The sequence below is a fragment of the Mustela erminea genome, chromosome 9, assembly GCF_009829155.1.
Source record: "Mustela erminea isolate mMusErm1 chromosome 9, mMusErm1.Pri, whole genome shotgun sequence".
Lineage (NCBI taxonomy): Eukaryota > Metazoa > Chordata > Mammalia > Carnivora > Mustelidae > Mustela > Mustela erminea.
The window spans coordinates 29,210,045-29,237,500 of NC_045622.1; the positions used below are offsets into that span (position 1 = coordinate 29,210,045).

Below are 27,456 nucleotides of genomic sequence, written 5' to 3' on the forward strand. Positions count from 1 at the left end.
TCTTGTGGGCCTTTTGTCCTTTTTTTTCCCTATCAGGATATAATGCAGTCATTCCTTGCTTGCTAAAGATTCTTCCATTTCAACTCTTTCCACCCAGTTGCTCCTCAACCATGATGAACACAGGTTTTGATGTGCAAACACTTCCATGACACTTACACATGGTGCTGGGTGTTGTCCAGATTCTTACTTGCATGGTTGGTGTGGAGTTTAATCCTTAGAAATCAACACTATTTCTATTTTTGTATGCTGGGAGGAGTATCTCACGCTTCCCCATGTATCTCCAAGGGTAGGTTGAGGAGTTGCTGAAGTGGGCATGATAAACCTCAACTAAGGTGTGACAGGTGCAAGATATGAAGAGAAAATATATTGGCTAGACTGGTGAGAACTATAAAGATAGGGGATGACTGAAATATGTTACCATCAACAGACAGGAATGAGTAGGGATGGGAAATGTGAAGATATTTGCAAGAGGGCATAATTATGAGAACAGAAGGGATGTGACTTAGCACAAAGTTGGGATTAATAAAGAACCAGGAGAAACATCAACATTTAAGCGGTGGGTAGGGCAAGAGGAGCTCACAAAAGAAAACTGAAGTGTAGTGACCAGGCCAGAGGCAGGCCAGAAAGTAGGAAAGAGCAATAGGAGACCACAGATGAGAGGTTTCAAGAAGGAGAAGGTAGCCAAGGATGCCAAATGTTGAGAGATAGTAAATTTGAATTTAAATTTATTGCTTGAACTTAGCAAAGATAAGGAATTGTTAATAACGTAGGTGGAATGGAAAGAATGGGAATGAGTAAAAGAGTAAATGAGTAAATGAGAGAAAAAGAAGTCAAGTGTTAGTTCATGAATATTTCAGAGTTTGTCCATGAAGATGAAGAGGGCAAGATAGTGGGCACTGGAGGGGGAAGTGGTCCAGGCAAGTTATTTTTAACAGAGGACTTTGCGTCAATTTAAATGATAATGGGGAAGGTTTAGTAAAGAGGGAGATGATGATATAGAAGACAGAAGGGTAGTCCAAAAAGAGTGAAGTTCCTGAGAAGTAAGGAGGATGAGAGACATTTGACTCATTTAACTGGTGCTAAGATAGAAAGGATGGAAGTGGAGGTGTGAAGCATCATGCTTAATGCATTGAATTAAGAGGGAAAAGGGTGGGAGTCCATTAATAGGAAGTACTAGAAAAGGTAGGATTCTAGGAGCAGTTGACTGCTGACTGTGGAGTGAGAGAAATTGCCTGAATTATAGTGTAACTTGCAGTTGAGTTTAGGAACGTGTTATTTTTATGGCACTCTAAGTATGTGTGTGCAACAGCAAAATTGAGAAAATCTAGCCTTTCCCACAGTAACTTTACTCTCAAACTCTCATCTCCTTGACCCTCAGTATGGAAAGGGAGGCCCCATCATTGCTGTGCAGGTTGAGAATGAATATGGTTCATATCATCGGGATAATCGTTACATGTCTTATATTAAAAAGGTAAGTGCTCCTTTCAATTTCCTCCATGTTCACATATTTTTTCCCTCATTTTGTTAGTTTGTGGAGCAAACTAACTATCCTGAGTAGCTATAGCTTGCATGATACCATGGAATATAAAGATGAATAAGGTCCAGTTTAATTTTTTTCATGCATTTATGTCCTAAGACGAGAAAAGAAACTACCTATATAACTCTCAAGTTAAGACAGACTGATGTTAAAATATTTTTCTTTTCTGTGAACATTATAGCTCTCTTTTGGTTGGTGTTTGTATAATACATACTTTTCTATCCTCTTACTTTCAATTATTCTGGATTCATATGCTTTTTTAAAAATTTTTTATTTTTTATAAACATATATTTTTATCCCCAGGGGTGCAGGTCTGTGAATCGCCAGGTTTACACACTTCATAGCACTCACCAAAACACATACCTTCCCCAATGTCCATAACCCCACCCCCCTTCTCCCAACCCCCCTCCCCACAGCAACCCTCAGTTTGTTTTGTGAGATTAAGAGTCACTTATGGTTTGTCTCCCTCCCAATCCCATCTTGTTTCATTGATTCTTCTCCTACCCACTTAAGCCCCCATGTTGCATCACCACTTCCTCATATCAGGGAGATCATAGGATAGTTGTCTTTCTCCGCCTGACTTATTTCGCTAAGCATGGTACGCTCTAGTTCCATCCATGTTGTCGCAAATGGCAAGATTTTATTTCTTTTGATGGCTGCATAGTATTCCATTGTGTATATATACCACATCTTCTTTATCCATTCATCTGTTGATGGACATCTAGGTTCTTTCCATAGTTTGGCTATTGTGGACCTTGCTGCTATAAACATTCGGGTGCACGTGCCCCTTTGGATCACTACATTTGTATCTTTAGGGTAAATACCCAGTAGTGCAATTGCTGGGTCATAGGGCAGTTCTATTTTCAGCATTTTGAGGAACCTCCAAGCTGTTTTCCAGAGTGGTTGCACCAGCTTGCATTCCCACCAGCAGTATAGGAGGGTTCCCCTTTTTCCGCATCCTCGCCAGCATCTGTCATTTCCTGACTTGTTGATTTTAGCCATTCTGACTGGTGTGAGGTGATATCTCATTGTGGTTTTGATTTGTATTTCCCTGATGCCGAGTGATATGGAGCACTTTTTCATGTATCTGTTGGCCATCTGGATGTCTTCTTTGCAGAGATGTCTGTTCATGTCCTCTGCCCATTTCTTGATTGGATTATTTGTTCTTTGGGTGTTGAGTTTGCTAAGTTCTTTATAGATTTTGGACACTAGTCCTTTATCTGATATGTCGTTTGCAAATATCTTCTCCCATTGGATTCATATGCTTAAGGAACATACCTTATAAGCAGTATATGATTAGAATTTGTTTTTGTTACTTCATTATGAAAATTTTTATCTTTTAAATGAGTTATTTGGCTAATTTAAATTTAATATAATTACTGACAGTTGCATTTATTTATTTTTTTAAAAAATATTTTATTTATTTATTTGACAGACAGAGACCACACGTAGGCAGACAGGCAGGGAGGAGGAAGAGGATGTGGGGCTTGATCCCAGGACCCCAGGATCATGACATGAGCCAAAGGCAGAGGCTTTAGCCCACTGAGCCACCCAGGCATCCCATTGACAGTTGCATTTAAATCTGCCATCCTGTTAACTTTCTATTTGCCCTACCTGTATTATGGTCTTTTCTCTCTCTCTCTTTTTTTTTTTCCCTTTTGGATTGACTGAGTATTTTTTTTTATTCCATTTTTTTCCTGTATTAGCCTGTTAAACACTTTTTACTTTTCTTTTAGTGTTGGCCATAGAGACTACTATTTATGCTAGACTACTGTTTATCCTAGACTACTATTTATCCTAGAAATATTATTGTCTAATATAAATTAGTGTGTTTGCTGGTTCCTAGACAAATTAAGTTTAATTGCATTTTCCTCCTTTCTTTCCTCAGTACTATTGTTATTTCTTTTAATGCTAAATATATTTTATGTCCACAAGATATTATTTTTATTATTACATGGAGTAATTTAGATTTATGTACCTAATTTACTTTTTTGTTGCTCTTATCTCCTCTCTGCATCTCTGAGCTTTATCTCTCTTATCATTTCCTCTGCCTAAAGAATACCTATTTGTATTTTCTTTGTTGCAGGTATGCTACTAACAAATTCTCTCACCTTTTGTTTACCTGAAAATGTGCCTAGTTCGTCATCCATTTTGAAGGATATTCGTACTGTATGTAGAATTCTAGATTGGCAGTTATTTTCTTTGATGATTCTCTGGCATACAATTTTTTTATTAAGAAGTTAGTTATTGATAATATTATGGTTCCTTTGAAGGTAAAATGTATTTTTCTTCTGGCTTCTTTTAAGATTTATTTTTTGGTTTTCCTCAACTTTACTAAGATTTGGCTAGGTGTGGTTTTTATTTTTATTCTGCCTACATTTGTTTGCACCCCTCATTATGTGGCTTGAAGTCTTTAATTGGTTTTGGAAAATCTCCACCAACTGTCAGCTTAATTTTTTCTCTCCTTTCCTCTAGGACTTCTGTTATACAAAACTAGATATTTTCATCATATTTGTTTTGCTCTTTTCTGGATTACTTTTTTCTAAGATATCTTGTAATTTATGAATTTTCTCTGCAGCTTTGTCTAAATTGATGTTAAACCTAGTTCTTAATTTCACATATAGTGATTTTTAGTTCTAGAATTTTCATTTGATTCTTTTCTGTGGTTTCCTTTTTTTGGCCAAGATTTTTCATTTTTAAAAGATTCCTTGAACACATTAATTATAATTATTTCAAAGCTGTGTTTAAGAAACCTAATGTCTAATTTCCTATCTATCTCTTCTGTTGTCTGTTTTTCTCATGTTTTCAGTAAATAATATCTTTTGGTATGCCTCATAATTTTTCAATCCAATTTATTTATGAAAACATGACTGAGATCATTTGAAGTTCTTCAGATGGATTTATTTTTGCTTCTAGAAGGTAACAAATGATTTGGAGCTGGGCTTTAATTCTTATGAGAGTAAGTCTAATTCTTGCTCACCTTCTCTCCCAGGGGATAGATAATCCTTTGCGACCCAGCTAAAAGCCTAAAATTGTTATGGCATCTCTTCTATTTTGGAAGTCTATAAACTGCAATTTCTTTCCCAACATCCCATAAAATGCTGGGGAATCTAATCAGCTTTTTAGCCTCTCAACTGATGCTTGGGGAATCAATGTCTGAAGGAAAAAGTTTAAAACATGCTAGTTTCACCTCTCTCGGCTGCCTGCCTCTCTGAAAACTTGACTCCTCAAGTCCTTCCTTGGCATATGTCTAGTATTTGTCCAGCTCATTTAGTTGCTATTAGCAGGATGGTGAGTCTGAAACAAAATAGCCCACTGTGCCTAGAAGTGGAACCTATTGCCATCCCTATGAGTAGTGGTCCATGAATCCCAGTTAGCACCCTTTTCTTTACCCAGTGTTCTAGTTTAGATGAAAAGTTATATTGTCCTCTACCAATTTGCCATATTGCTTGCTGGTCCCCAAATTGGGAAACATTACATCTAATAGGACCTATGGTAGTAGAAGTTTGGCTGTAATTAATATATGACATGCTGTCTCCTCTCACTCATTCTGTTCACCTCTCAGCCTTCCCTGTTTTTCAGAAGAGTTCAGGAGAAGCAAACCACCTTCTCATTCCCAACAAGGATAATTGCAGGAATAGTTTCACCTTCAGAATATTGCGATCTACAGGCCCAGGAAGACATACCTTTGGCTTTTCTCAGTATTCATGGCCATAGTCTCAGTATTTGATTTATCAAATAGATAAATTTCTTAGCCTCTTCTCTCTCTCTCTTTGATTTAGACTATCTTGGATTTATTTCTAGTTGAAGTAGAGACATTAAAGTTTCAGGCAGTGACAAGTGCAACCATAGACTGACTAAATAAAAATTTACCTGTGCATGCCATTGACCAAAGGAAAACCAGCAGTTGTGCGTGTGTTTCCTAATCCACCCCGTGAGCTGGGTCCCGGGCATGTAGATAATTTGCATATGAGTATGGAGGAGAAGTTTGTCTTAAGCTCTCTGATGCACTATACAAAATCTGGGATTCAAGGCCTTAGGGGAAAGCACTGTATTAAGGTGAATGAAAATAGTCTCACTGGCTTTTTCGCAATGGGTTTGCTGCCAGAACACAGGTGTCGCGAAAACCACCGCTCAACCTAAACCAGAATGGGGAAGGAAAAGGCTCTTATCTACATTGTTGTCATTGGACACGTAGATTCAGGCAAGTCTACCACTACTGGTCATCTGATCTACAAATGTGGTGGGATCGACAAAAGAACTATCGAAAAATTCGAGAAGGAGGCTGCTGAGATGGGAAAAGTCTCCTTCAAGTATGCATGGGTCTTGGATAAACTGAAAGCTGAACATGAACGTGTTATCACCATTGATATCTCCCTGTGGAAATTCGAGACCAGCAAGTATTATGTGACTATCACTGACACTCCAGGACACAGAGACTTTATCAAAAACATGATTACAGGCACATCTCAGGCTGACTGTGCTGTCTTGATTGTTGCTGCTGGTGTTGGTGAATTTGAAGCCAGTATCTCCAAGAATGGGCAGACCCGTGAGCATGCCCTTCTGGCTTACACACCGGGTGTAAAACAACTAATTGTTGGTGTTAACAAAATGGATTCCACTGAGCCACCCTACAGCCAGAAGAGATATGAGGAAATCGTTAAGGAAGTCAGCGCCTACATTAAGAAAATTGGCTACAACCCCGACACAGTAGCATTTGTGCCAATTTCTGGTTGGAATGGTGACAACATGCTGGAGCCAAGTGCTTACATGCCTTGGTTCAAGGGATGGAAAGTCACCCGTAAAGATGGGAATGCCAGTGGAACCACACTGCTTGAAGCTCTGGATTGCAACTTGCCACCAGCTCGTCCAACTGACAAGCCCTTGCGTCTGCCTCTCCAGGACGTCTACATTATTGGTGGTATTGGTTCTGCCCCTGTGAGCCGAGTGGAGACTGGTGTTCGTAAACCTGGCATGGTGGTCACCTTTTCTCCAGTCAATGTTACAACTGAAGTCAAGTCTGTTGAAATGCACCATGAAGCTTTGAGTGAGGCTCTTCCTGGGGACAGTGTGGCCTTCAATGTCAAGAATGTATCTGTCAAAGATGTTTGTCGTGGCAATGTGACCGGTTACAGCAAAAATGACCCACCAATGGAAGCAGTTGTCTTCATAGCTCAGGTGATTATCCTGAACCATCCAGGCCAAATTAATGCTGGATATGCACCTGTGCTGGATTGTCACACAGCTCACATTGCTTGCAAGTTTGCTGAGCTGAAGGAGAAGATAGATCGTCATTCTGGAAAAAAGTTGGAAGATGGTCCCAAGTTCTTGAACTCTGGTGACGCTGCCATTGTTGATATGATTCCTGGCGAACCTATGTGTGTTGAGAGCTTCTCTGACTATCCTCCTCTGTGCCATTTTGCTGTTCGTGACAAGAGACAGACAGTTGCTGTGGGTGCCATCAAAGCAGTGGACAAGAAGGCAGCTGGAGCTGGCAAGGTCACCAAGTCTGCCCATAAAGCTCAGAAACCTCAATGAATATTATCCCCAATACCTGCCACCCCAGTCTTAATCAGTGGTGTTTGTGTCAATTGGCCATTTAAGTTTAATAGTAAAAGACTGGTTAATGATAACAATGCATCGTAAAACCTTCAGAAGGAAAGGAGAATGTTTTGTGGACCATTTGTTTGTGTGTGTGTGTGTGTGTGTGTGTGTGTGTGTGTGGCAGTTTTAAGTTACTAGTTTTTAAAATCAGTACTTTTTAATGGAAACAACTTGACCAAATATCTGTCACAGAATTCTGAGACCCATTAAAACAAAAGTTTAATGAGGGGGAAAAAAAAAGAAAGAAAGAAAATAGTCTCACTGCCTCTTACTTTAGGTCCGATATTTTAGTTGTCAGTTTTGCCTTTCTGAGTGTGGCTGAGGCAGGGATGATGTTTTTTGGTTCTAATTTACTAACTTACAATAAGTTGGATGAAAGAATTAGGCTTGTTCTCCATTCCTCAGCTTCATTCCAGTATTTTTATCACCATCATTTTTTTTTCTAGAGAAAAGCCATTCCATGGGATAAGGGGACAGTTCATTTACCTTACTAAATTTCTTCACAGGCTCTGATCACAAGAGGAATCAAGGTGCTGCTTATGACCGCTGATAATGGAGATGAACTGACAAGAGGCCACTTAAAACGGGGTACAATTTCTCTTTATTCTTTTTCCTGTACTAGTGAAGTCTGAAACAGAACCGCAGTCCTTCTGATGCTTTATTTCTCCCATTTCCCATGGATGCTTTATTTCTCCCCATAGTTTTCTTTTTAAAGATTTTATTTATTTGAGAGAGAGAGAGAGCATGAGAACATGCAAGCCCACAAGTTGGGGGAAGGGCAAAAGAAAAGGGGGAAGGAGAAGCAGATTCCCCACTGAGCAGGGAGCCTGACTATGGGGCCTGATCCTTGGGACCCTGAAATCACAACCTGAGCTGAAGTCAGATGCTTAATCAACTAATCCCGAGGCCCCATAGTTTTTAGGAGAAAGTGGTGGGGTGAGTTAAGGAACAAGTTCTTACCCTACTACCCCACCAGCTGTTACTTACAGAACCAACAATGCAGAACGCTTGCTCGATCCTTTTCAGTCCTTAGTGGCCAGAGTGGGGCCTGGCTGAGACCTGAGTAAAGGCTATCTTTGTCATTGCCAAATGTCTATGACTGAACAACAGGAAGTGGAGGCAGTGTCAGAGAAATAGTACTGTCATGGACCAAGACCCCAAACTCGGGGGATAAATAAGTTTGGGGAATAAATGTATTGGGGAAACATGGAATAGATTTCTAAGGAGGGAATATGGATTGACACTTAAGAAAATGGAAAAAGATGATGTGCAGACAGATTGAATCAGAGAAAACCGCTATCTGCAGTCCTTTCACACACACAGCCTGTCAGGCATGTTCTCTTCTCTTGGCCTTTCTCCCATCTTTTGGTGTCCTTTATCTTGTAGGAGAGGCAGGAGAGCATTCTGAATTAGAATTCAGGAGATCTATAATCAAGTTTTAGGTCTTAGGCTATTCATCTCTTTGGGCTAAGTTTTTTCATTTGACTTTTGTTTATTCATCAGCATAACTTAATTTATTTTAACCAGTCTTGTTGTCTTGGGTCATTCATTGTAAATGCTAAATGAAGGGATGTACGTGAAAACACTTTGTATGGAGCAGGTACAGACCCACATGCAGGAACATATCTTTATTAAATTAACTGCAATCAATAAAGTGTTAATGAGAACTCCCTCTGAGGTGTATGTGCAGAAGTTGTGGAGGCCCACATCTTCATCCTCTGTCTGGGAGTATAGTCTCTCTCTGCTCAACAGTGCTTGTAGGAGGACCTCATACACAGTGTCTCCCTTTCCTCCACAGTACTTTCCACTGTCCACATGAAAAATATAAAGAAAGAAACTTATGATACACTCTTATCAATTCAGGTAAGGATTTTTGAGAGATGGGAGATGTTTTGATTCTGGCTCACTCTAGGACTTCTATTTCATTTGGTGGGGAAATTCTCAGCAGTGATTAGTTCAGTTAAAACCTGGATGTGTTATGCCCTTGAAATGCCTGCTGTAGGTGGTTTGGGGTATAACTAAATCAAGTTCAAATGCTTACAATGTCTGGGCCATAGCCCTTTAGAAGAATATGGAATGAGAAACATAGCATACTAGCAAAGCAGCGTCAGTAGGAATCCTCACAGCAGTCCAGGGGCAGTCCCTACCCCCAGTGACAGCTCAGCTCCCAAGAATGGGAACCATCCTTGCAGAGAAGCCTCAGTCTCAGTGGGGGAACCAACCAGTATCCTTTTTCACAGCTCTATAGGTATAGATTCCAAGTCTGCTAAAGGGAACTCTCGGTTTCAAGATACACTGCATGCAGGCATCTAGGTCTACACTAGGAACTTGTATATCATTCATAGTTCTCCGGTCCAGATACAATTTGCTAATCAGAGGTCATTTTAATCATAGCAATCTACCTGATAACATGCATAACATTCAACTTTATCTGGTTTTCAGGTAGACCTGAAGTTAGTTTGCATGGGCAAAGAGAGAGGTTTTTGTTAACCCCTTACGCATGGCCCCATTCACCTGTAAGTACTTATGATCCAGTGAGAGAGACAAGGAATGTAAATAAACACAAGATAGGAAGTGCTAATTGCAGTAAAACTATTAATGGGTAACTGGAGATCAGAGGGTGGTATAGATTCCTACCACCAGTTGAGATCCATGGTCATGTGTTTCATTTTGCACAGGTCTGAGATATGTGGTATTAGGGGCAAAAGAAGAATATGTTAATTACCATCAATATAAAATAATGTCTGGAACTCTAAAAACTGTTAAATCCCTGATTCTCCTCCCCATGGTCTGAGATAGCACTTAAGATTTAGAGAAGAGATACAAAGGGAGATGTCCAGCTTCGTAATGACTAGGCCAACATCAGGAAGTGGTACAGGAAGCTCAGAGATGTGCAGGGATTAGGGTCAGTGCATTCCAAGGGAATATGAAGAGGTGCTATAATTCCCATGACAAAGTAAGCACTCAGATAGATGTTAACATTATGATAATGGAAGAAGAATGGGGGGGCAATAAAACCAGTGGAATCCAAAGTTAAAAATGATATGCTGTCTATAATTAGCAAAGTTCTGAAAATGAGGTAATTTGTTTATTTATTGAGTAAGTCAGCAAATGTTTTTAACATCTACTGTGTACCAGTTAGGTACTTTTCAAGGCACTGTGTATAAAGCAGTGAATGAAATCTATAAAAGCAGAACTTTTGGAGCTTATATTTTAGTGGTAAGAGGCAGACAATAAACAAATAAAGGCAAATACAGAGTATGAGGTATTAACAAAAGCTAGAAAAACTTGTGATAATATTTAAATACACAACTTTATGTAATCTTCCTATTTTTTTCATGTTTACTTCCTATATTACCATGTTAAAAGCTATTAATTGTACTCTCATTTTGCAGATGAGGAAACCATGACTTAGGTTAAATTACTGATTTGAGATCACAGGTTGATAATCAGACCATGTAATAGAATAACCCAGGCTTAAACTTAAAACTTCTGCTCCCAAATCCCATGCTCTTCTCACTTTCTTATATCATTAACTGTTTAAACTTCTTCTGTGGTAAGAAAATTATTTGATACAATATAGGAGCAATCACAGGAATTAAATAACAAAAATAAGTACCCATAGCTTTAGAAAGTTCATTATAACTTGTTTCTAATACATTTCTTATGTGAGAAATTGAACATGAGAGAAACATAATTAGGACAGATGTAACTAAATATGGGGAGAAAGAGGAGCTTTTGAATCCCTATTTTGTTTTTGTATTCTCTATCAAAGAGATTCCTCTCCAGACTGGACAAGGTAGAGCATACATAGTTAAGGGGGAGCTAAAGCTTGAAGTGGATGAGAAGTTAGATGTTTCAAATTTAGATCAGAATGAGCACATTATTTTGAGTGGGTACCTTGTGCCAGATCCTGTGCTAGGCTCTGGATATATACTGATGATGAAAAAGATATCTTCTTTGTCCTTGTGGAGGTTATTTCCAGAATTTTTCAATGAGTATGGGGGCTCTGTCGTTGGTTCTGTTCTGACTGATCCTCTTCTGAGGGAAGATACAGAAGCTGTGCTTGTCAAAGATCTAGATGAGACAGTGCTGGAAAGGAGTGCTCATACACCAAATGATGGGATCTGCTGTATTAGAGTAGGCTGAAATCAACACAGATAATTATAAAGTCCCTGCCTTAAAATTAACAACAAAACAGCAGCCGCAGAGCTGAAATACCAAAATGCAGAAAGGAAGAGATCCATCCTGCTGGCAGTTTATACGAAAGAGATTTAGAATGCTATCTGATGGCAGCTTTCACTTAAATAAAATCTGTGACATCTACTACCAAGTTTTGAAAACTTGGGTTTTATTACTATGAGTGATATTACCATATTTTTTCATACTGGTTGGAGCACAATTGAAGAATTTGTTTTTGTGTTTTTGTTCAGGCTATTTTGTTTTAGGAGATATTTTAACAAAGTGAAATGCTTCCAGGAAATGTAATTTAGGATTTCTCTGAAAATAAATGAAAGGTACTGGGAGTTCAGTTTGAAGTTGACCAAGATGGTGACAGGAGACTGCTGAGCTCCCTTCCTCCCACACATACCCCAAATATACAGCCACCCACAAGCAATTCCCTCTGAATTAGGTATAGAAACTAGCTGAGTGACTTTACATATTGTGAGAATGAAAAAATATTCACACCAAAATAGGTGGGAAAGGCTGAGACATGTTCTTATCCTAAACCTCATCCCCTGATATAGTGTCAAAATTGAGAGGGAATCCTCAGCCCCTAGCTTCTCCCTGAGGAGTGGAGGATTCGGAACCCACATCTAGTGTCCCAACTTTTAAGACTCCCACTGGAGATATGGGCTTCCAAACACCTAGCTCTGAAAGCTGTGCCCATGAAACCCATAAAACTCTCTATAAAAAAGGAAGCAATTTTAATGGCCACATGAGCACTAATCATGACTGCCCCTCCACCCCACAGGGCTCAGCACAGAGGGAAAGGCAAAATCATCTATGTCCCAATCTGTCCCCAAAGAGGTATATCTGGAACTTTAAAGGTTACTGTTTGAGGGCCAGCCAGGCTTCTAATTTAGCAGGCAGCTAGAAGCTGACTGCAATCTCTCCAGTCCTGGGGAGCCAGCAGACACATTTCACACATTCTTCCAGTTCACTCCAATAATAAAACCAAGTCCCCGAGATCTCTCTGGATGGAGCTTGTGCACATATCTGGTACCTAGCTTGCAGCAGTGACCTGAGGCTGCTGGATCACCTGGTTGTAATAGTCAATGGCACCTCTACTCACGAGCACTACAGTACTATAGCAAAGAGTCCTTAACAAGGACAGAAGCTTCTCCTTCCCAACTGGCTATACATACCTAGGCCCAACACAGAGAAAGCAAGCTAAAATGCCCATCTCCCAGTTTCTCCCTGAAAGGAGCTTAGCAATATATTTCTCGCTGGTGCCTGAGCTTCCAGGCTCTAATCAGTCTGCATCTGGCTGCTGATTGTGATCCTCTCCTTTGGGACAGTGTCAGCTCCTGCCACTTGCTTAACTACTATGAGCCACTAAAAACAAAGAAGACGGCTCAGACAATCACAAAAGTTTGAGAGACAACTAGGAACCTGGGCTGGGATGATCAACAAGGCTCATCTACATGAGATCATTCTGTCAAGATGGGGAGAGATGACTCTTTGTATATAATACACAGGAGTTAACAGAGAGTAAAAGAAAATGAAAAACAAACAAACTAAAAACCAGAGGAATATGTCCCAAACAAAAGAAAAAGAAACTCCAGAAACAGATCTTAATAAAATGTAAGTAAGTGCTTTGCTTTATAGAGAGTTCAAAATAATATCATAGAGATACTTACTGAGGTCAGGAGCACAACGCATATGCAAAGTGATAATTTCAACAAAGAGATATAAAATATAAAAAAGTACCAAGCAGAAATCATAGGGCTGAAGAATACAATAGTTGAACTAAAAATCTAATAGAGGAGCTCAACAGTAGAGTTGATGAAGTGGAAATAACAGATCTGCAAACTCAAAGACAGTGTGGTAGAATTCTTCCAATCATAAGAGAAAAAGAAAAAAGAATGAAAAAATAAAAAGTGTTCTGAGAGCTTAAGGGATTTATGGGGCACCTTATGGGACAAATCAGAGAATATACACATTATAAAGATCCTGAAGGGAGAAGAGAAAAGGGAACAAAAAATAATGACTGGAAACTTGCCTAGGTTAGGGAATGAAACAGATATCCAGATCCAGGAAGCCTATAAAGTGCCAAATAAAATGAATCCAAGGAGATTTATACTGGAACATATCAATATAAATTTGTCAAAAGGTAAAGACAAGGAGAAAATCTTAAAAACAAGAAAGAAGCGACCTGTTACAAATAAGGGAACCTCTATAACGCTACCACAGATTTTTTTTGTTTTTATTTAAATTCAATTTAATTGACATATATTGTATTATTAGAATTCAGGGATTCATCAGTTGCATATAACACCCAGTTCTCATTACTTCAAGTGCTCTCCTTAATGCCCATCACCTAGTTACCCGATCCCCCCATCCACCTCCCCTATAGCAACCCTAGGTTTGTTCCCTCTACTTAGAGTCTTTTATGGTTTGCCTCCCTCTTTTATTTTATTTATCCTTCTCTTCCTCTATGTTCATTTGTTTTGTTTTTTATATGAGTGAAATCATGTAATATTTGTCTTTCTCTGACTGACTTACTTTGCTTAGCATAATACCCTCTAGTTCCATCCATGTTGCTGCAAATGGCAAGATTTCATTCTTTTTGATGTTGAGTAATATTCCATTATAGAAATATAGTACATTTTTATCTGTTCTATGTTGTCTGTTGATGGACTTCTGGGCTCTTTCCATATTTTGGCTATTGTGGACATTGCTGCTATAAACATTGGGGTGCATGTGCCCCTTCGAATCACTGTTTGTATCTTTTGGATAAATACCTTGTAGGGCAATTGCTGAGTCATAGAGTAGCTCTATTTTTAACTTTTTGAGGACCCTCCATACTGTTTTCCAGAGTGGCTGTACCAGTTTATATTTCCACCAACAGTGTAAGAGGGCTCCCTTTTCTCCACATCCTCACCGATATCTGTTGTTCCTGACATGTTAATTTTAGCCATTCTGACCAGTGTGAGGTGGTGTCTCATTGTGGTTTTGATTTGCATTTTCTTAATGACAAGTATGGAGCATTTTTTCATGTTTCTTTTGGCCATTTGTATGTCTTCTTTGAGGAAATGTCTGTTCATGTCTTCTATTTGTTGACCAGATTTTTTGTTTTTTTTGGGTGTTGAGTTTGATAAGTTCTTTATAGATTTTGTATACTAGCATTTTATCTGATAAGATAGTTGCAAATATTTCTCCCACTCTGTAGGTTGTCTTTTGGTTTTGGCAACTGTTTCCTTTGTTGTGCAAAAGCTTTTTATCTTGATGAAGTCCCAAGAATTCATTTTTGTTTTTGTTTCCCTTGACTTTGGGGACATGTATAGCAAGGAGTCACTGTGGCCAAGGTCAAAGAGATTGCTGCTTATGTTCTTCTCTAGGATTTTGATGGATTCCTATCTCACATTGAGGTTTTTCATCCATTTTCTTTTTATTTTTATGTATGGTGTAAGAAAATGGTCCAGTTTCATTCTCCTGCATGTTGCTGTCCAGTTTTTCTAATACCATCTATTGAAGAGATTTTTTCCATTTGATGTTCTTTCCTGATTTGTTGAAGATTAGTTGAGGGTCCATATCTGGCTTCTCTATTGTGCTTCACAGGGGTGTGTGTCTGTTTTTGTGCCAGTGCTATATAGTCTTGATGATTACAGCTTCAAATCCAGAATTTTGATGATTCCAGCTTTGGTTTTGTTTTTTTTTTTAACATTCCTTTGGCTATTTGGGGTCTTTTCTGGTTCTGCAGAAATTTTAGGATTGTTTGTTTCAGCTCTATGAAAAAAGCTGATGGTATTTTGATATGGACTGTATTGAATATATAATTACTTTGGGTGGCACGGACATTTTAACAATATTTGTTCTTCCAATCCATGAGCATAGAATGTTTTTTTTTTTGTTTTGTTATTGTTTTTATTTCCAGCATAACAGTATTCATTATTTTTGCACCACACCCCGTGCTCCATGCAATCTGTGCCCTCTATAATACCCACCACCTGGTACCCCAACCTCCCACCCCCCGTCCCTTCAAAACCCTCAGATTGTTTTTCAGAGTCCATAGTCTCTCATGGTTCACCTCCCCTTCCAATTTCCCCCAACTCCCTTCTCCACTCTAAGTCCCCATGTCCTCCATGCTATTTGTTATGCTCCACAAATAAGTGAAACCGTATGATAATTGACTCTCTCTGCTTGACTTATTTCACTCAGCATAATCTCTTCCGGTCCCGTCCATGTTGCTACAAAAGTTGGGTATTCATCCTTTCTGATGGGGGCATAATACTCTATCCCCAGGGGTAAAGGTCTGTGAATCACCAGGTTTACACACTTCACAGCACTCACCAAAGCACATACCCTCCCCAATGTCCATAATCCCACCCCCTTCTCCCAAACCCCCTCCCCCCAGCAACCCTCAGTTTGTTTTGTGAGATTAAGAGTCACTTATGGTTTGTCTCCCTCCCAATTCCATCTTGTTTCATTTATTCTTCTCCTACCCACTTAAGCCCCCATGTTGCATCACCACTTCCTCATATCAGGGAGATCATATGATAGTTGTCTTTCTCTGCTTGACTTATTTCACTAAGCATGATACGCTCTAGTTCCATCCATGTTGTCGCAAATGGCAAGATTTCATTTCTTTTGATGGCTGCATAGTATTCCATTGTGTATATATACCACATCTTCTTGATCCATTCATCTGTTGATGGACATCTAGGTTCTTTCCATAGTTTGGCTATTGTGGACATTGCTGCTATAAACATTCGGGTGCACGTGCCCCTTCAGATCACTACGTTTGTATCTTTAGGGTAAATACCCAGTAGTGCAACTGCTAGGTTGTAGGGTAGTTCTATTTTCAATATTTTGAGGAACCTCCAAGCTGTTTTCCAGAGTGGTTGCACCAGCTTGCATTCCCACCAACAGTGTAGGAGGGTTCCCCTTTCTCCGCATCCTCGCCAGCATCTGTCATTTCCTGACTTGTTTATTTTAGCCATTCTGACTGGTGTGAGGTGATATCTCATTGTGGTTTTGATTTGTATTTCCCTGATGCCGAGTGATATGGAGCACTTTTTCATGTGTCTGTTGGCCATCTGGATGTCTTCTTTGCAGAAATGTCTGTTCATGTCCTCTGCCCATTTCTTGATTGGATTATTTGTTCTTTGGGTGTTGAGTTTGCTAAGTTCTTTATAGATTCTGGACACTAGTCCTTTATCTTATATGTCGTTTGCAAATATCTTCTCCCATTCTGTCAGTTGTCTTTTGATTTTGTTAACTGTTTCCTTTGCTGTGCAAAAGCTTTTGATCTTGATGAAATCCCAATAGTTCATTTTTGCCCTTGCTTCCCTTGCCTTTTGCGTTGTTCCTAGGAAGATGTTGCTGTGGCAGAGGTCAAAGAGGTTGCTGCCTGTGTTCTCCTCAAGGATTTTGATGGATTCCTTTCGCACATTGAGGTCCTTCATCCATTTTGAGTCTATTTTTGTGTGTGGTGTAAGGAAATGGTCCAATTTCATTTTTCTGCATGTGGCTGTCCAATTTTCCCAACACCATTTATTGAAGAGGCTGTCTTTTTTCCATTGGACATTCTTTCCTGCTTTGTCGAGGATTAGTTGACCATAGAGTTGAGGGTCTATTTCTGGGCTCTCTATTCTGTTCCATTGATCTATGTGTCTGTTTTTGTGCCAGTACCATGCTGTCTTGATGACGACAGCTTTGTAATAGAGCTTGAAGTCCGGAATTGTGATGCCACCAACGTTGGCTTTCTTTTTCAATATCCCTTTGGCTATTCGAGGTCTTTTCTGGTTCCATATAAATTTTAGCATTATTTGTTCCATTTCTTTGAAAAAGATAGATGGTACTTTGATAGGAATTGCATTAAATGTGTAGATTGCTTTAGGTAGCATAGACATTTTCACAATATTTATTCTTCCAAACTTTGTGTCTTCCTCAATTTCTTTGATGAGTACTTTATAGTTTTCTGAGTATAGATTCTGTGTCTCTTTGGTTAGGTTTATTCCTAGGTATCTTATGGTTTTGGGTGCAATTGTAAATGGGATTGACTCCTTTATTTTTCTTTCTTCTGTCTTGCTGTTGGTGTAGAGAAATGCAACTGATTTCTGTGCATTGATTTTATATCCTGACACTTTACTGAATTCCTGTATAAGTTCTAGCAGTTTTGGAGTGGAGTCTTTTGGGTTTTCCACATAGAGTATCATATCATCTGCGAAGAGTGATAATTTGACTTCTTCTTTGCCGATTTGGATGCCTTTCATTTCCTTTTGTTGTCTGATTGCTGAGGCTAGGACCTCTAGTACTATGTTGAATAGCAGTGGTGATAATGGACATCCCTGCCGTGTTCCTGACCTTAGCGGAAAAGCTTTCAGTTTTTCTCCATTGAGAATGATATTTGCGGTGGGTTTTTCATAGATGGCTTTGATGATATTGAGGTATGTGCCCTCTATCCCTACACTTTGAAGAGTTTTGATCAGGAAGGGATGCTGTACTTTGTCAAAAGCTTTTTCAGCATCTATTGAGAGTATCATATGGTTCTTGTTCTTTCTTTTATTGATGTGTTGTATCACATTGACTGATTTGCGGATGTTGAACCAACCTTGCAGCCCTGGAATAAATCCCACTTGGTCGTGGTGAATAATCTTTTTAATGTACTGTTGAATCCTATTGGCTAGTATTTTGTTGAATATTTTCGCATCTGTGTTCATCAAGGATATCGGTCTATAGCTCTCTTTTTTGGTGGGATCCTTGTCTGGTTTTAGGATCAAGGTGATGCTGGCCTCATAAAATGAGTTTGGAAGTTTTCCTTCCATTTCTATTTTTTGGAACAGTTTCAGGAGAATAGGAATTAGTTCTTCTTTAAATGTTTGGTAGAATTCCCCCGGGAAGCCGGCTGGCCCTGGGCTTTTGTTTGTTTGGAGATTTTTAATGACTGTTTCAATCTCCTTACTGGTTATGGGTCTATTCAGGCTTTCTATTTCTTCCTGGTTCAGTTGTGGTAGTTTATATGTTTCTAGGAATGCATCCATTTCTTCCAGATTGTCAAATTTATTGGCGTAGAGTTGCTCATAGTACGTTCTTATAATAGTTTGTATTTCTTTGGTGTTAGTTGTGATCTCTCCTCTTTCATTCATGATTTTATTTATTTGGGTCCTTTCTCTTTTCTTTTTGATAAGTCGGGCCAGGGGTTTATCAATTTTATTAATTCTTTCAAAGAACCAGCTCCTACTTTCGTTGATTTGTTCTATTGTTTTTTTGGTTTCTATTTCATTGATTTCTGCTCTGATCTTTATGATTTCTCTTCTCCTGCTGGGCTTAGGGTTTCTTTCTTGTTCTTTCTCCAGCTCCTTTAGGTGTAGGGTTAGGTTGTGTACCTGAGACCTTTCTTGTTTCTTGAGAAAGGCTTGTACCGCTATATATTTTCCTCTCAGGACTGCCTTTGTTGTGTCCCACAGATTTTGAACCGTTGTATTTTCATTATCATTTGTTTCCATGATTTTTTTCAATTCTTCTTTAATTTCCCGGTTGACCCATTCATTCTTTAGAAGGATGCTGTTTAGTCTCCATGTATTTGGGTTCTTTCCATACTTCCTTTTGTGGTTGAGTTCTAGCTTTAGAGCATTGTGGTCTGAAAATATGCAGGGAATGATCCCAATCTTTTGATACCGGTTGAGTCCTGATTTAGGACCGAGGATGTGATCTATTCTGGAGAATGTTCCATGTGCACTAGAGAAGAATGTGTATTCTGTTGCTTTGGGATGAAATATTCTGAATATATCTGTGATGTCCATCTGGTCCAGTGTGTCGTTTAAGGCCTTTATTTCCTTGCTGATCTTTTGCTTGGATGATCTGTCCATTTCAGTGAGGGGAGTGTTAAAGTCCCCTACTATTATTGTATTATTGTTGATGTGTTTCTTTGATTTTGTTATTAATTGGTTTATATAGTTGGCTGCTCCCACGTTGGGGGCATAGATATTTAAAATTGTTAGATCTTCTTGTTGGACAGACCCTTTGAGTATGATATAGTGTCCTTCCTCATCTCTTATTATAGTCTTTGGCTTAAAATCTAATTGATCTGATATAAGGATTGCCAGTCCTGCTTTCTTCTGATGTCCATTAGCATGGTAAATTCTTTTCCACCCCCTCACTTTAAATCTGGAGGTGTCTTCGGGCTTAAAATGAGTTTCTTGGAGGCAACATATAGATGGGTTTTGTTTTTTTATCCATTCTGATACCCTGTGTCTTTTGACAGGGGCATTTAGCCCATTAACATTCAGGGTAACTATTGAGAGATATGAATTTAGTGCCATTGTATTGCCTGTAAGGTGACTGTTACTGTATATGGTCTCTGTTCCTTTCTGATCTACCACTTGTAGGCTCTCTCTTTGCTTAGAGGACCCCTTTCAATATTTCCTGTAGAGCTGGTTTGGTATTTGCAAATTCTTTCAGTTTTTGTTTGTCCTGGAAGCTTTTAATCTCTCCTTCTATTTTCAATGATAGCCTAGCTGGATATAGTATTCTTGGCTGCATGTTTTTCTCGTTTAGTGCTCTGAAAATATCGTGCCAGCTCTTTCTGGCCTGCCAGGTCTCTGTGGATAAGTCAGCTGCCAATCTAATATTTTTACCATTGTATGTTACAGACTTCTTTTCCCGGGCTGCTTTCAGGATTTTCTCTTTGTCACTGAGACTTGTAAATTTTACTATTAGGTGACGGGGTGTGGGCCTATTCCTATTGATTTTGAGGGGCGTTCTCTGAACCTCCTGAATTTTGATGCTCGTTCCCTTTGCCATATTGGGGAAATTCTCCCCAATAATTCTCTCCAGTATACCTTCTGCTCCCCTCTCTCTTTCTTCTTCTTCTGGAATCCCAATTATTCTAATGTTGTTTCGTCTTATGGTGTCACTTATCTCTCGAATTCTCCCCTCGTGGTCCAGTAGCTGTTTGTCCCTCTTTTGCTCAGCTTCTTTATTCTCTGTCATTTGGTCTTCTATATCACTAATTCTTTCTTCTGCCTCATTTATCCTAGCAGTGAGAGCCTCCATTTTTGATTGCACTTCATTAATAGCTTTTTTTATTTCAACTTGGTTAGATTTTAGTTCTTTTATTTCTCCAGAAAGGGCTTTTATATCTCTCGAGAGAATTTCTCTAATATCTTCCATGCCTTTTTCGAGCCCGGCTAGAACCTTGGGAATTGTCATTCTGAACTCTAGATCTGACATATTACCAATGTCTGTATTGATTAGGTTCCTAGCCTTCGGTACTGCCTCTTGTTCTTTTTTTTGTGTTGAATTTTTCCGTCTTGTCATTTTGTCCAGATAAGAGTATATGAAGGGGCAAGTAAAATACTAAAAGGGTGGCAACAACCCCAGGAAAAAATGCTTTAACCAAATTAGAAGAGATCCAAAATCGTGAGGGGGGAGAAAGGGGATAAAAAGAGGTTCAAAAAGGAAGAACGAAAAAAAAAAGAAAAAAGAAGAAAAAAAAAAAGAAAAAAGAAAAGAAAAGAATTTAAAAAAAAAGGAAAACACCTAAGAAAAATGTAAAAAAGAAAAAATATATATATTAGATAAACTAGTAAAAAATCGTTAAAAAAGAAAAAGGTAACAGTTAAAAAAAAAAAAAATTTTACCCGAAGGCGAGAAAAAAAAAAACAAAAAATGAAAAAGAAAAAAATTAAATTAACTGCAAGACTAAAAAAAAAAAATCACAGGGAAAAAGCCATGAGTTCCGTGCTTGGCTTTCTCCTCCTCTGGAATTCTGCTGCTCTCCTTGGTATTGAAACCGCACTCCTTGGTAGGTGAACTTGGTCTCGGCTGGATTTCTTGTTGATCTTCTGGGGGAGGGGCCTGTTGTAGTGATTCTCAAGTGTCTTTGCCCCAGGCGGAATTACACCGCCCTTACCCGGGGCCGGGGTGAGTAATCCGCTCGAGTTTGCTTTCAGGAGCTTTTGTTCCCTGAGCGCTTTCCGTAGAGTTCCAGAGGACGGGAATACAAATGGCGGCCTCCTGGTCTCCGGCCGGAGGAGCCGAGAGCCCAGGGCCGCACTCCTCAGTGCGCCCTCAGAGAACAGCGCCCAGTTACTCCCGTCTGCCTGACCTCCGGCCGCGCTCCGAGCTCTCCGAGCCTGCGACCAGTTCAAGGTAACACCGAGCTGTGAGCTTACTGTCGGCTCTGTCTCTGTAGCCGGCTTTCCCGTTCCAATACCCGCAAGGTCTGCGACACTCAGACACCCCTGATCCTTCTGTGACCCTGCGGGACCTGAGGCCACGCTGAACCCGCGTGGGCTTCGCCCCGGTTTAGCCTCTGGAGCGATGTCCCTCAGCGGAACCGACTTTTAAAAGTCCGCCGCTTGCCGGGAGCCGGCCCCTCCCCCCGGGGTCTATCTTCCCTTCGCTTTGGATTCACTTCTCCGCCGGTCCTACCTTTCAGGAAGTGGTTGTTTTTCTGTTTCCAGAATTGCTGTTCTTCTTCTCTTCGATCTGCCGATGGATTTTCAGGTGTTTGCAATCTTTAGATAAGCTATCTAGCTGATCTCCGGCTAGCTGACGCAGTCTCAGCCTGCTACTTCTCCGCCATCTCGACTCCTCCCCATAGAATGTTTTTTTATTTCTTTGTGTCTTCCTCAACTTCTCTCATAAGTGTTCTATAGTTTTCAGAGCATAGATCTGTACCTCTTTGGTTAAGTTTATTCCTAGGTCTTTTATGGGTTTTGGTGCTCTTGTAAGTGGTATCAATTCCTTAATTTCTCTTTCTTCAGCCTCATTGTTAGTGTATAGAAATAAAACTGACTTCTGTGCATTGATATCCTTCCACTTTTCTGAATTCCTGTATCAGTTCCAGCAATTTTTTTGGAGAGCCTTTTGAGTTTTCTACAGAGTATCATATTGTCTGTGATGAGGTAGAGTTTGACTTGCTCTTTGCTGACTTGGATGCAGTTATTCCTTTGTGTTGTCTGACTGCTGAGGCTAGGACTTCCAGTACTGTGTTGAACAACACTGGTGATAGTGGACATCTCTGTTGTGTTCCTGACCGTAGGGGAAAAGTTTTCAGTTTTTTCCTATTGAGAATGATATTTACTGGATTTTTTTTTGTTTTGCTTGTTTGGCTTTTATGATATTGATATAGATATGATATTGAGGTATGTTCCTTCTATCCCTACACTGTGGAGGTTTTAATCAATAAAGGATGCTGTATTTTGTCAAATGCTTTTTCTGCATCTGTTGAGAGGATCATGATTCTCACCCTATCTTTTATTAATGTGTTATATCACATGGATTGATTTGCAGATCTTCAACCACCCTTGAAGCCCTGGAATAAATCTCACTTGGTCATGGTCAATAATCCTTTTATTATTGGATTATAATAAATAAATAAATAAATAATTATTTATTACTGTTGGATCATATTAGCTAGTGGCTTGCTGAGAATTTTTTTTTAATTTTTTATTTGTTATAAACATATATTTTTATCCCCAGGGGTACAGGTCTGTGAATCACCAGGTTTAAACACTTCACATCACTCACCAAAGCACATACCCTCCCCAATGTCCATAATCCCACCCCCTGATGTGAGGAAGTGGTGATGCAACATGGGGGCTTAAGTGGGTAGGAGAGAATTTTTTTTAATCAATGTTCATCAGGAATAGGTCTGTAATTCTCCTTTTCAGTGGGTATCTTTGGTTTTGGGATCAAGGTAGTTCTGGCTTCATAGAATGAGTTTAGAAGTTTTCCTTCCATTTATAGTTTTTGGAACAGATTTAGAAGAATAGGTACTAATTCTTCTTTAAATGTTTGGTAGAATTCTGCTGGGAGGCCATCTGGTCTGGGACTCCTGTTTCTTGGGAGATTTTTAATTACTGATTCAATTTATTTGCTGTTTATGGGTCTTTTCAGATTTTCTATAGCTTCCTATTTCAATTTTGGTAGCTTACATGTTTCTGGGAATTCATCCATTTCTTCCAGATTGCCTAATTTGTCAGCATATAATTGCTCATAAGTCTCTTATAATTGTTAGTATATCTGTGGTATTGGTTGGGATCTATCCTCTTTCATTCATGATTTTATTTATTTGGGTCCTTTCTCTTTTCTTTTTGATAAATCTGGCTAGGCATTTGTTGATCTTACTAATTTTATTACTATTAATTTATTGATCTTATTAATCTTATTAATTCTTATTAATCTTATTAATTCTTTAAAAGAACAAGTTCTTAGTTTCATTGTTCTGTCTTACTGCGTTTTTAAAAAAAATTTCTATATTTTGATCTCTGCTCTAATCTTTATTATTTCTCTTCTTCTCCTGGATTTTGGCTTTATTTGTTGTTCTTTTCCAGCTCATTTAGGTGTAAGGTCAGGTTATATATTTCTTATTTCTTGAGAAAGGCTTGTATTGCAGTATACCTCTCTCCTACAACTGCCTTTGCTGCATCCCAAAGGTTCTGAACTGTCATGCTTTCATTTCATTTGCTCCCGTTTATTTTTTTTAAAGTTATTTTTAGTTATTCCTTAATTTCCTAGTTGACCCATTCATTCTTTCTTGGGATGCTCTTTAACCTCTGTGTGTTTGTGGTCCTTCCAAATTTTTTCTTGTAGGTGACTTCAAGTTTTAAAGCACTGTGTTTTGAAAATATGCATGGAATAATCCCAATCTTTTCATACCAGTTGAGATCTGATTTGTGACCCAATATGTGGTGTATTCTGAAGAATGTTCCATGTGCACTCAAGAAGAATGTATATTCTGGTGTTTTAGGATGAAATGCTCTGAGCATATCTGTGAAGTCCATATGATCCAGTGTGTAATTCAAAGCCCTTGTTTCCTTGTTGATCTTCTGCTTAGATGATCTTTCCATTGCTATGAGTGGGGCATTAAAGTCCCCTACTATTATTGTATTATTATCAATGTGTTTCTTTAATTTTGTTATTAATTGGCTTATATATTTGTGTGCTCCCAAGCTGGGGGCATAAATATTTATAATTGTTAGACCTGGTTGGACAGATCTTTTTATTATTATATAGTGTCCTTCTTCATCTCTTATTACAGTCTTTACTTTAAAATCTAGTTTGTCTGATATAAGGATGGCTACTCCAGTTTTCTTTTGATGTCCTTTGACGTGTTAAATTTTTCTTCACTCCCTTACTTTCCACTTGGAAGTGTCTTTGGGTCTAAAATGAGTCTTTTGTAAACAGTATATTGATGGGTCTTGTTTTTTTTTTTAATTCATTCTGATACCCTGTATCTTTTGATTGGAGCATTTAGTCCATTTATATTCAGAGTAATTATTGAAAGATATGAATTAGTGTCATTGTATTATCTATAAAGTTGCTGTTCCTGTAGATTGTCTCTGTTCCTTTCTGGTCTTTGTTACTTTGGGGCTCTCTCTTCACTCAAAGTATTCCCTTTAATATTTTTTATAGTGCTGGTTTAGTGTTCACAAATTGCTTTAGTTTTTGTTTGTCCTGGAAACTCTATCTCTCTTTCTATTCTGAATGACAGTTTTGTTGGATAGAGTATTCTTGGCTGCCTGTTTTTCCCCTTTAGCATGTTGAATGTATCATGCCAGTCCTATCTGGGCTGCCAGGTCTCTGTGGACAGGTCTACTGCCAGCCTTATGTTTCTACCTTTGCAGCTTAAGGACTTCTTGTCCTGAGCTGCTTTCAGGATTTTCATGTTATCTTTGAAATTTGCAAGCTTCACTATAATATGTCCAGGTGTTGACCTATTTTTGTTGATTTTAAGGGGAGGAGGTTCTCTGTGCCTTCTGGACTCAAATGCCTGTTTCCTTCACCAGATTAGGAAAGTTCTCAGTTATAATTTGTTCAAATGTCCCTCTACCCTGCTCTTCATCTTCTGGAACCCCCATTATCAGGATATTACTTTGCTTTATGGAATCACTGAGTTCTCTAAGTCTTTCTTCATGATCCAGTAGTTGTCTTTTTCTTTTCTTTTCAGCTTTTTTATTTTCCATCAATTTGTTTTCTATAATGCTGACTCTCTTCTGCCTTATTTATCCACATTATTAAAGCCACCATCTGTTACTGCATCTCAGTAACAGCATTTTTAAATTTCAGCCTGATTAGATTTTAGTTCTTTTATTTCTATAGTAAGGGATTCTCTAGTGTCTTCTGTGCTTTTTTCAAGCCCAGCTAGTATCTTTAAAATTGCTCTTTTTAAGTTATAGTTCAAACATTTTTTTTAAAGATTTTATTTATTTATTTGACAGAGAGAGATCACAAGTAGAGAGAGAGGCAGGCAGAGAGAAAGGGAAGCAGGCTCCCCACTGAGCAGAGAGCCCCATGCGGGACTCGATCCCAGGACCCTGAGATCATGACCTGAGCCGAAAGCAGCGGCTTAACCATATTGATTAAATCCCTGGCAGTGACTATTACCTTCTGTTTTCTTTTAGGGTGAATTTTTGCCCTCATAAAGATGATCCTGCCAGATGCAGGGTGTCAGGGTTTAGTGTAGGGTACTCCAGCTTCCACTGGAGGTGGAAGTCTGTGCTTGTGGGTGGGAGAGAATGATGTGAAGGAATAAGAATATGGTGTCATCCCCCATCTTGTCTCTGGGAAGCAGAACTCACAGATACCTCTGTTCAGGAGGCCCTGTTAGAAGAGCAAAGAATCTTCTGTGTGCTGGGATTTCATCAGTTCCTTGTCTTTAACCTGTCTGTACCTGAGCCATCAGCATGTCTGGAGCCACAGAACTCCTGGATTTTCACTCTGGTTAGTTGCTTGGATTCAAAACTCCAGGTTTTAAAGGACCTGGTAAGGTGTGGGCCTACTCCTGTCCCTCAGAGGAGAGGCTCATGGTGTGCCCAGCACTGTCCTTCCCCTGAAAAGCCATTATATAGTATGCACTCAGACTCTAGAATTTATGTAATGCTCAGCAAAAAGCTGGAGCCAGGTTATTGGCCATCTGCACTTGACTCAGTCCCCTACTTCCTTCTGTCCCAGAGAGACCATCACAGAGGCTTGCATCTATTGTGGCAGACAGCAAGAAGTGGTGGCTAAGTTATCTGCAGTCTGCTCCTTTCTTTACTTTCTGCTTAGTTCTGTTGAAGAAAAGCAGCCACTTGATGTGTGCACAGAGATTTAAACCTATTGTGACTCCTAGCAAAAAGTTAAGAGGCTTTCTGTCCTCTGCATGCACCTCTGACTCTGCTATTGAGCACCACTCAATGTCTCCTGGCTGGCCTTTTGTCCTTGGAGAAGCAAAATATTCTCTTCCAAATGCCCTTTAGGAAGGGGAGTGATCTCTCACTGTGCTACCCGGAGGATATCCTTACCAAGATTTATTGTGCACTCCCGACCCACTGGGTTCTTTCCCACTTTCTCTCTCTTCCTGATTTGCTCCATGCAAAGGGTTTCCTCCCATCAATGACCATGAGGCTTTCCTCGCTCCCAATTCATGATTCCAAACATTGCATCTGCTATGTTCTCTCCCTCCATCTGTGCAGATTTTCTTAATCCTCGGATCATCTTCCTAGTTGTTCAAAATAGTTGAATGTTGATCTAGCTGTATTTGAAGGGAAAGGCAAATTCAGGGTCCCCCTAATACTCCACCATCTTAATTTTGCCCCCTCCTTATGGCTGCCATAGATTTTTCAACAGAAATCTTGTAGGCCAGAAAAAGTGGGGTGATATATTCAAAGTACCAAAAGAAAAAAAATGAACAAACCCACCAACCCAGAATACCCTACCCAGTGAGGTGTCCTTCAGAATTGAAGGAACAGTGGATTTACCAGACAGATAAAGCTAAAGGAGTTCATCACAACAGACTAGCCTCACAAAAAATGTTAAAAAGAGTTCTTTAAGCTGAAAGAAATGGTAAGTTAATTAGTAACAGAAAAAGCTAATTTGTAACAGGAAGACACATGAAAGTATAAAACTCACTGGTAAAAGTAAATGTATAGTTAAATTTAGAGAATAATGTCATGGGTAAATAAATTTAACTCCAGTATGAAGGTTAAAAGACAAAAGTATTAAAAATAATTATAACTACAATAATTTTTAAATGATCCATTAGGTAAAAAGAGGTAAATTGTGACATTAAAAATATAAAAGGTAAGGAGAAGATTAAATATGTAAAGTATATGTTTGAAGTTAACCTGTTATTAGTAGTATAGACTGCTATGAAT

At 39.1% G+C, this 27,456-nt stretch overlaps 2 protein-coding genes across 4 annotated transcripts in view; both read left to right on the forward strand.

Moving 5' to 3' along the window:
- Positions 1-27,456, forward strand: part of LOC116599262 (beta-galactosidase-1-like protein 2) — an 81,253-nt gene that overhangs the window by 27,003 nt on the left and 26,794 nt on the right. For all 3 annotated transcript variants that reach the window (XM_032359045.1, XM_032359046.1, XM_032359047.1), the window contains 3 exons: positions 1,379-1,471; positions 7,648-7,729; positions 8,940-9,004. In XM_032359045.1, the coding sequence (XP_032214936.1) occupies positions 1,379-1,471; positions 7,648-7,729; positions 8,940-9,004 (240 nt within the window). The remainder of the gene's footprint in view (positions 1-1,378; positions 1,472-7,647; positions 7,730-8,939; positions 9,005-27,456) is intronic.
- LOC116599263 (elongation factor 1-alpha 1-like) lies at positions 5,672-7,112 on the forward strand. The gene has a single exon (XM_032359048.1). It carries the CDS (start codon positions 5,687-5,689, stop codon positions 7,073-7,075), a length of 1,389 nt encoding a protein of 462 aa, XP_032214939.1. The 5' UTR covers positions 5,672-5,686; the 3' UTR covers positions 7,076-7,112.